The sequence below is a fragment of the Oculina patagonica genome, chromosome 12 (assembly GCF_052425735.1).
Source record: "Oculina patagonica isolate OP01 chromosome 12, crgOcupat, whole genome shotgun sequence".
In the NCBI taxonomy this organism is placed as follows: Eukaryota; Metazoa; Cnidaria; class Anthozoa; order Scleractinia; family Oculinidae; genus Oculina; species Oculina patagonica.
Window position 1 is genome coordinate 3,263,786 of NC_135769.1, and position 9,450 is coordinate 3,273,235.

General features: G+C 38.4%; 1 protein-coding gene across 2 annotated transcripts; it reads right to left on the reverse strand.

The window, feature by feature from the left end:
• Nucleotides 1–4,088: 4,088 nt before the first annotated feature.
• Nucleotides 4,089–5,737, reverse strand: LOC144631864 (uncharacterized). Of its 2 annotated transcripts, none has more exons than XM_078490448.1 (2): nt 5,533–5,737; nt 4,089–4,771 (listed from the first exon to the last, which is right to left on the reverse strand). In XM_078490448.1, the coding sequence occupies exon 2, from the start codon at nt 4,750–4,752 to the stop codon at nt 4,216–4,218; it is 537 nt and encodes a 178-aa protein (XP_078346574.1). In that variant the 5' UTR covers nt 4,753–4,771; nt 5,533–5,737; the 3' UTR covers nt 4,089–4,215. The 2 variants fall into 2 exon arrangements, with proteins under 2 accessions (XP_078346574.1, XP_078346575.1); XM_078490449.1 differs by having other exon boundaries at nt 5,521–5,737.
• Nucleotides 5,738–9,450: the final 3,713 nt, after the last annotated feature.

The following is a 9,450-nucleotide window of genomic DNA, read 5'->3' on the forward strand; positions in this document are numbered from 1 at the left end:
CCTTAAAGTACTATTCCGAGTGTGTACCACTTACTGAGCTGTTGTTATACACACATAATTTGCACTTACGTCTTACCTTGTTTATTTTCAAGCCGTACGTATCCCTCTAGCCGCCATTTTGAATATATTATACTAAATGAACATCCGCTGATCACGAAAGTGTAGACTCAAATCAAGCAATCAATCTTTGGACTCATAGAGACAGACAAAACAGGCACTGCACTGCACTACAGAAGATCCAAACTTTTTTGATAGTATCAGATAGTTGCTTGAGACGAATCTTAAACATTTGGTGGCCAGAGAAAATTTTTGAATGAATAACTTTGGCAGTGCAGGGAGGAGAACAGAACCGGTAGGCAGACAGATCCTGAGGAAAAAATAGTGCTGAGTCTGGGCCCCAGGGGGGGTACTCCGGGATCCAAGTGACGGGGATGTGCGAAGGATTTTTTTGGGGTCGAAATTTTCGATTCCGGGATTTTTTTCGGTAGGAGAATTTGGCACGTATTTTTTTGGGTGACTTGATTTAAATAGGGGATTTTTGGGGGGTATTAAAATCAAACTAAAGTGCCTTGGCGCGGCCTTGGCAATTTAGGGGTAATTTGACTAGGGATTTTTTTGGGCGTTTTTTTTTTTGGTCCAGGGATTTTTTTGGGTAATGTCGGGAGACTTAGGGATTTTTTTGGGTCCTGAGTTTTTCCTCCATTCGATCATCCCCGTCACTTTGATCCCGGAGTACCCCCCCTGGGGTCTGGGCATGAGTCTTCGCTTTTTGAGGTCAGCAGATGTATAGTGTAATTCATTCAAAATGGCAGCTAGAGTTGTCGAAAGTAACCGAAGTAAGTGCAAATTATGTGCGTATAACAACAGCTCAGTAAGTAGTACACACTCGGAATAGTACTTTAAGGGGTAGTCCATTTTAGGTAGTCCATTTGGGTAGTCCATGGGGGTAGTCCATGGACTGGGGGTCAGTGTTTTGTCCACCACCGTTTGTTCGCGTCCAAAGTAGAACGATACCCGGACCTTTTAATTTATTTTCAATTAGAATAGGGTTAGATCTTTGCTGTGAAGTGCATTTTACCTGTGATTTTTGTACCGCTTTGGAGATTTTAGCTTTTACTTTTGAGGAATCTGTCATGCGAGAAAACATACCGCAAACCGCGTTGTCTTTGATTTAATTAAGTTAATTTAGTTTTACGTCAAATAATTCGATTTTCCTTGATAAGACAAGGTAAATGCGGCTTAATGTAATGTACTATTTAAAATTTAGCGATATTTATCCGTTTCGAAGAAACGCGGCTTTTAAAATCGCCGAATTTCCGTCATCGAATAACCCTGAAAAACGCTCTCAGATAGTAAAATACGTTTTGTCCTGTAGCGAAGCACAGAAAAAGTTTCTGGAAAAAATTAGATCGATTTTAATCATTTCACATTAAGTCCTTTTCAGTCACAAAAAATAAAGGGAAGGTTTACTCGCGACCCGAAAGTCGCCAGACCGCTGTTAGCTGGACAGCCACTTAAGACCATTAAGAGGCTGCATCATTAGAAACTCGCGAATGTAGAAATGCACGCAACCCATAGTTTCTCCTTAAAACTTTTAACTTTTTCGCCTCTAAGAGGCAAATGTTGAGGGAGTAATTTAAGTTAAGATTTTAATCAGTTATTAAGTAATTTTCTTTGATTGAATACAAAAACGAAGGCGTTCAACATCTTGGTTCTAATACTAAACCCATTTTATAAATTAGTAAATATGATTTTTAAAACAATTTAACTAATTACAGTTAACGAATGGGTAAATAAGGATTTTTAAAATTTTCCACGGTAACTCTTTTTTATTGGTGGGCCCTTGGAATAATTGCGTAGATAACTCTCGATTGTTTAGGCTATTGATATTTTGTACAAATAATGATTTTTGGCAAAAGTTTTAGTTGACGGGGGGGTGGGGGGGACACTCAAAATTTTTTTTTTTAAATATGGAGAGGCTCCGTTCTGAGGTCCAATCCCTTACCCTTTCATATACCATTTTCGGCAGGAATGGTACTCTTTCGTATACCTTAAACAAAAAATGAGACATTTTGATTGGCTTTTTTAAATACCCTAAAGTTAGTTTTCTCTACCTTTTTTTGTGCTCTAATTAATGAAATCCCTATATGTTTTTGTACTTACAGCCTGAAAAAGGTACCCCTTTAGGGGTAGAGCTTCCCGTATTGTCCAACATGGAGAGTAGCCACCCCCGGTTCCATCGCATATTTTGAGAAAATTCACAGCTGTTGTAATGAACCATCTGTGATTATTCGAATTTTTTCTCAGACATTTGCGACGTTTGTCGCAGAAAGCAATTAGCCAAAACCAACAAGTTCATTATATCTTAACACATGGGTTGTCAATGGTTGTTTGTGTAAACTTCTTAAGATAATCCCTTTGGTTACACGTCAAGTGCAAAGAGAAAATTCAGAATTTGAAAAGAAAATTGCACCACCTCTACAGATAATCTGCGTCTTTCATTCGGAATGAAATTTGAGTTGCCGATGTGTATCTGTAAAACGTAGCCAACATTTCAAAATGAAGAGGGGAGAAGGATAAAATAACGTCTACATAGGGAAACAAAATAATACGCACCGCCAATTTAATATGCTGACTAGCATATCCATATCCGTTCGCTTTCGGCTGTTGCTTGGCGGGAAAAAAAGAAACGATGATTTTTGTCACTAATGATGGATTACTGAACCCTGTTTGTGAACAAAAAATTAAAACAAACAAACAAACATGCTGAATAACTAACACTTACTTGAGAAGAATCAGTGCAAATGCAGTTTTGATCTCGGCCAGAGCAAAACTTTGACCGATGCAGTTTCTGTAAAAACACAGAGCGTTCACCTTTCAGTTATCTCTAACTGACTTCTGCTTGTCTGTGTTCGATTTTCGCTTATTTTTATTCCTTTTTTTAAAGTAAACTATTCACGGATCGCAAATACGAATCGAAAATTTAAACTCAATTTTTCGCCCTTTCGGCGAAGGACAGGGGTTTGGGGAGGAAAAGTTCCTCATGGGGCGTTTAATAAATATGAGGCGTTCATTAGAGAGGGGCGTTTATTTCACATTAACTGAAACAACGTCTACAAAACAAATAAGACACGAAGTTTGCCGCCGCGCAGTAAAACAGATAACAGAGTTTGTGAGTAGGAGTCTAATTTATTCTGCGCTAATGCAAAGCTTGGAGATATCTTTTATAGTTCGATATCGCTGTTTTCTTCGACATCAGGGTCAACCATGTTGGTATCGTTGGCCTCTTGAATGTTTGAATCAAGCAAGAAACTAAATAAATTATGTGATTTTACTCTATGGAGCGTTGCCTTGGTTTTTAAGGAGATTCTTGGAGGGGGCGTCTATTAGACACGGGGAGTTTATTAGAGAGGGGCGTCTAACATAAACTTTGCACCTCCTGGGAGGCGTTTATAGATACGAGGCGTTTATTTGAGAGCGGGCGTTTATTAGATCATTTACGGTATTTAATTTTGGCCTCCCGAGTGCGCAGGGCGGGGGAGAAGGGGAGGAATTCCCAATTTCGATTTTAGTGAAACAGTTTTAGTGTCGCTTTACGAAAGGGAAACGAATGTGCATTGCCGATTTGTAAGGAAAAAGAAATTACGATGTCTCAATGTTTTCTTTTTACGAATTATGTTTATTAAACTCGATAATTATTTCCAAGCAAATACGTTTTTATGCCTGATTGCAATAGGACTTATTAATGCATAGATTGAAGGATTATTTTTAAAACCCGTCTCCTATGGCCTCGTCTGTGCATACGGGATGAGGAACGTGGGCTCACATATAACCGTAGTTTCAAGCGCGCGTATGGCCTTCTCGCGATCGCGCACTCTTTTAAACGCGCTAAAAACTACACAGACGCCTGCTACGCAAGCTAGGGCTCAAAAAACGACTCGAAATCAAGCCAAACGGCCTCGCGAATTAAAACGAAGAAATGGCGAGGTGATCGAAGAAAGTTTAAAGAATCCTGGAGCATATTTGTGAGGGGGGAAGCACTTTTGGAAAAGGCAATGGAGTAGTACAACTTTTTTTTTTTTACCACGTTTTAGGTTATTTTATTGTCTTCATTTAAATGACTACAGTAATGTTGTTTCTCTTAACAATATTTTCTCTCTACATTTTTCATCGAGGTTTCTTGATAGAACCAGCTTATTTTGTGTCGGTTGCTAGTTAAGCCAAAAGACCATACACGTCTGCGCATGTTTTACCAGCGTTGTCGCTCTCGGTGTGATCACGTAAGTCCTCTCCATACCACAGGCGCAGCTCGCTGTTAGCGAGGACACAGTGAGGTTTCTTGGGAGCACAGAACACAAGGATAGACGAGGTGGAGTTGTAGCCAGCTAGATTGTACCATCCGGCACTGTCGACTTTTGAGGCAGCTGGAGCCATTATGCTGTTTTGCTGGTCTGTTAGGATAGTAGAAAGGTTTGGGTTGGGATAACATCCCCAGTAGCTGTAGTTTGCTTCCTCGCTTTTAGCACACGATACCGTTCCCGAGCGATGCACGAACATGAACGAGCTCACGAAGATGTTTCGATTGAAGGTAGTGAAACTTCCGTACTGGTTCCCTCGAGCACCGAAGCAAACTGGAGACCTGTTGAGTTTCACCCATTGAGGACATGGAACGCTCACACATTTTGCCATAGCTTCATTCTGGGATAAGAGAACTTCCACGGTGATGGCGATGATAATAAATTTGGCCAACATATCTGTACTCGGTTCTGATCTGGAGGGAAGAGAAGGTAGGTAGGTAGTAACTTTATTTAAACACGGTAAATTCATCAGAAATACAATTATAAAATACTAATGGTAATAAATACAATACTAAAAACTAAACAGTACTAATCTATACTAACATAACTCTGCTTTACATGAATGCCGTGTGCTATAAAAAGTAAAAAGCTAGTTCGTGAGTAAGAAAAATGATTTCGGCAACCAATTCGAAAACCATTGAGAGTTTGTGCTTGCCGCAAATCAGGTGGTAAGCTGTTCCAAAGCACCGCACCTTGGTAACTAAAACTGTTTTTTAGATAGTTTGTGCGGGGCAAAGGAACAGCGAGTTTGCCCACTGTGTCTCTCTGTTCGTACTGAGTTATATTACTCCTATCGGTAAAGAAAAAAGCACAATGCCTTAAAAAATGAACTTGGATAACTGCTTTAAAGGATTTAATTCTTCTTAACAAGAAATTTCAAGTTAAATTTTGTTCGAATTTTTTAAAATTTGAAAACTAATAATCGTGCGGCGATATTCTCCCAAAATTTTACAGTTCACTGTGGGTATGCAGTTATACCGTGAGCCAGATACAGAACCAAATTTTATTTGACATTAAATCTTGCCCGAACTTTCAAATAGCATATTCTTTTTAAAGAGACGGCAAGGCCCACAAGTAGTTAAAATTTTATGCCAAACGTTTGAGCTTATATATCCAACTGCTGGAATGAAAAGACAGGACGATAAAAACACATCAAACTCACCTTTTTACTTACCAGTTTATACTGTTAATGTCGCTGAGTGTGTTTTGAGGAACACCCTTCACCAAAGGCTAATGCCTAATAGCTAAGAAATATCGAATCACTAAGAATTTATTGCATGTGCAGTGTAGCTATTTTCTTGCAGCTATCAGGTTTTTGCAGCTGAAATCACTGAACGCTATTAGGCGGCTGCATGATTAGAATAGAAACTCGAGCTCGCAAATGTCGAAATGCACGCACCCTGATTTCTCTTAAAGATGATAATTTTCGGGCACTTTTAAAAGGCGACAAATGTTAAGCGAACTGTTTTCGTTAAGATTTTAATCAGTTAAGTTAAGCGTTCGACACCTTGGTTCTAATACTAAACCCAATTTATAAATTAGTAAATATGATTTATTAAACAATTTAACTATTTACAGTTTATACGATATCGGTAAACACGGCTTGTTAAAATTTTCCACGGTAACTCTTTCTATTGGTCGGCACATAGAATAATTGCGTATAAAAGTCTCGATTGGTCAGGCTTGTTTAGCAAGAGTCTTAGTTGACGTGTCGAATCCATCGCCCCGCCCCTCCTACTCAATTTTTTTTTTATACGGATAGTCTCGGCTCTGAGCCTTTTTTACCCAGCTATCATATACCATTTTTGGCAGAAAAGGCACACCTTTTACATACCTACAGAAGAGTTGCTGCATCTCTTTTCTTAATTTTTCACGTGAATAACACCTTGAAATACTTAAGTGAATCAACTATTTAGTTGGTCTGTTTGAGACATTTTGATAGGCCCTTTATAAATACCTAAATGACAGATTTACCTATCCTTTACTATATTCCAACTCGTGAGATACCCACCCTTTCATATACCTACAGCCTGAAAAAGGGACCCCTTTAGGGCGGAGCTTCCCCGGTAGTCTAATATAGGGAGTACCCCCCAGTCCATCGCAAATTTTGATAAAATTTGCAGCTCTTGAAGTAAACCATCTGTGATTATTCGAATTTTTTTTCTCAAAACAATTGCGACATTTGTCGCAAAAAGCAATTAGCCAAACCCAGCTGAAAACACCGAAGACCATTAAGCGGCTGTAACATTAGAATATAAACTTGCGAATGTAGAAATGCACGCACCCTATAGTTTTTTCTTAAAGGGGATAATTTTCGGGCTCTTTTAAAAGGCGACAATTGTTAAGCGAATAATTTAATTAAGTTAAGATTTCAATTAGTTAACTAAAATTTCTTTGATTAAATATAAAAACCAAGGCGTTCTACACTTTGGTTCTAAATTTATAAATTAGTAAATATGATTTATAAAACATTTTAACTATTTACAGTTCACCATATGGGTAAATACGGGTTGTTAAAATTTTAACTCAACAGTTACTCTTTTTATTGGTCAGCCCTTATAATAATCGCGTATAAAACTCTCGATTGATTAGGCTTTGATTTTTTTTGCACAAGTAATGAGTTACAGACTTTGAGAAACTTTGCAGCTGTTTAAGGAAAACATCTGGGATTATTCGAGATTTTTCTCAAACATTTGCGACATTTTTCGTAAAAGGCAATTAGTCAAACCCAACAAATTCATCATATTTCAACAAATGGGTGTATTCAGAATTTGAAAAGAAAATTCCGCGTCCTCTTCAGATAATCTGCTTCTTTTCATTCGGAATGAAATGAGCCGATGCGTATCTGCAAAACGTAACGAAAATGTCAAAATAAAGGGGAAGGATAAAATAACTAACATGAAAACAAAATAATACGCATCACCAAATAAATATACTGGCTAGCATATCTGAGAGTACTTATAGGTTAAAAGCAGTTTATCTCAGTGCTCATGTTTCTAAAATCGTCCATTAACCATCTGATATCCCCTCGTCCCCTTTCGGCTCTTGTTTGGTGCAATAAAAGGAAACACATATCTTTGTTAAGTTGGGTAATGCTGCTTTAATGAACCATTTTTGTGTAAAACTCCAAATTCCAAATCTCCTTCCTAATTGCCATACACATCTTGAACGTTGGATGTGAGAAACTGGTGGTGTTCATACCAATTGTCCACACTGATACGGCCGAAAAAGCTCATCGTTTTTACACAGTTCAGCTTAGAGTTAAAACATTTGAAAACATCGTAACCTATCATTATGGGAGGCGAAAACGGAGGCTTTCGAAAACGCCGCGTTTCGGTCGTACCAGCATGGACGATAGGCAGAAACGCATCAACGAAAACGTGTTAGTGTGGACGGGACGTTGGTTGATGATTGTCTCTATTCTCGTCACCTGTCTGCTTGACAATGTATTGATATTGTGAGGAGAAGTCAGGTGTTGATCGAAAATCAAAAAGTAACAAACATTTATTAGCACTTTGCCCTCAGCTTGCAAATGCATGGTTACAAAATGAAAACGAAAACAAATAAGGTAAACAGATTTAGTCGTGCTGTTCACAGAGACAAGGGGAGCCACATAACCAATTCACATCTTAATCATTTTAAGCTCATTGATTTATAAGTTTAAGGTTACCTTACTTTCCTTCTCAATGTAAGCAACTTTTAATCGCTGGGAACAAGGGAACAAACTACTTGATTTTAGAGCTAAATTTTTTTTAAGGACACTGCTACAACAAGAATCACAAATGTAGTGATACGCTCATATTACATTGAAAGATTCTGCTAGCGCTAGTTTCCTACATATGCTAAAATAGTTTATCTGGCCCATTTCAACTCTAACTATACTTTTTGAAAAGACTCGCGTTCTATTTCAGCAACAGGCCAGGCGTTTCTATGGTTTATTGCTTTACCTAAAAAAATTGTGGTTTATTTAAAGTATAAAACCACAAAGGAGTGTTGAAATTGAATGACTTGGGATGTGATTCATTCCGTTGAACCAATAATAAAGTATCGAACTGCATAGTATAGTGATTATTGCTTTTATATTTAGAGTGATATTCAAGTGTCGCAAAACCAAAACAAGTAATCACTCTGGCCAATCATAAAGGATACAGACAATTCAGCGAACCAATCAAATCTCGAATTAAACACATGACTGGTTTTGATTTACTTCTGATTGGTTGAAAAAGTGGCGCGAGTATATTTTTAGACCAATCGCAAAGCGTGGTAATGAAAAACCAAAGCAAACGCGAATTACTTTCGACAATCAGAGAAAAATTTTGTCTTGTTTCAAGATACAGTCGAAGCTCTCGTAAGCGGACACCCTCGGGACGCGGAAAAAGTGTCCGTAACTGGAGCTGGCCGCTTACGAGAACCATTCTCGTAAGCGGCCACTAGAAGTGTAGGGGATAGATGGCCGCTTACGGGAGCTTGCCCAGCTAACAGTAACCGGACGGACGTGGATGACGCCAAAACAAACACTGAAATATGGAACTGTAATTACTGTAAAATCATTGTGACGAACGGCGGTGTGAAAATGATTGATGAAAACAAGATACAGAGTTTGTTAAAAGGATTTTCTTTGGGATGTCCGCTTACGGCAGCTTAAAAACAAAGAAAAAGTCTATTAAAGTCGTAATCTCCGAAAGTGTCCGCGGCCGCTTCAGATGGGAATGTCCGCTTACGAGAATGTAAAAATACAGAGTTTCTATGGGAGCGTAAAACAGGGTTTCAAACAAAAAGAGCTGTCCGCTTACGAGAGTGTCCGTTAAGAGAGCTTCGACTGTAGTCTGCCCAGAATGACTAATTTGTTAACTACAGTATATGATCCATCATCGTTTTCCTCAATTAATGCCCCCTACACGTAGTTCAAATCTCACTATTAAACATCAATTAGTAATCCAACTTCTTATATTTCATTGCGCTTGGAAATATAACTGGCTGAGCCCACTCTTTTAATTTACGAGTTTGCTAATTGATTTCTATTTCACATTTCTGGATCTCCAATGGAGCGTCTATCTGACGGTAAAAGCTTAAGGGAGGGGCACGTGTAATC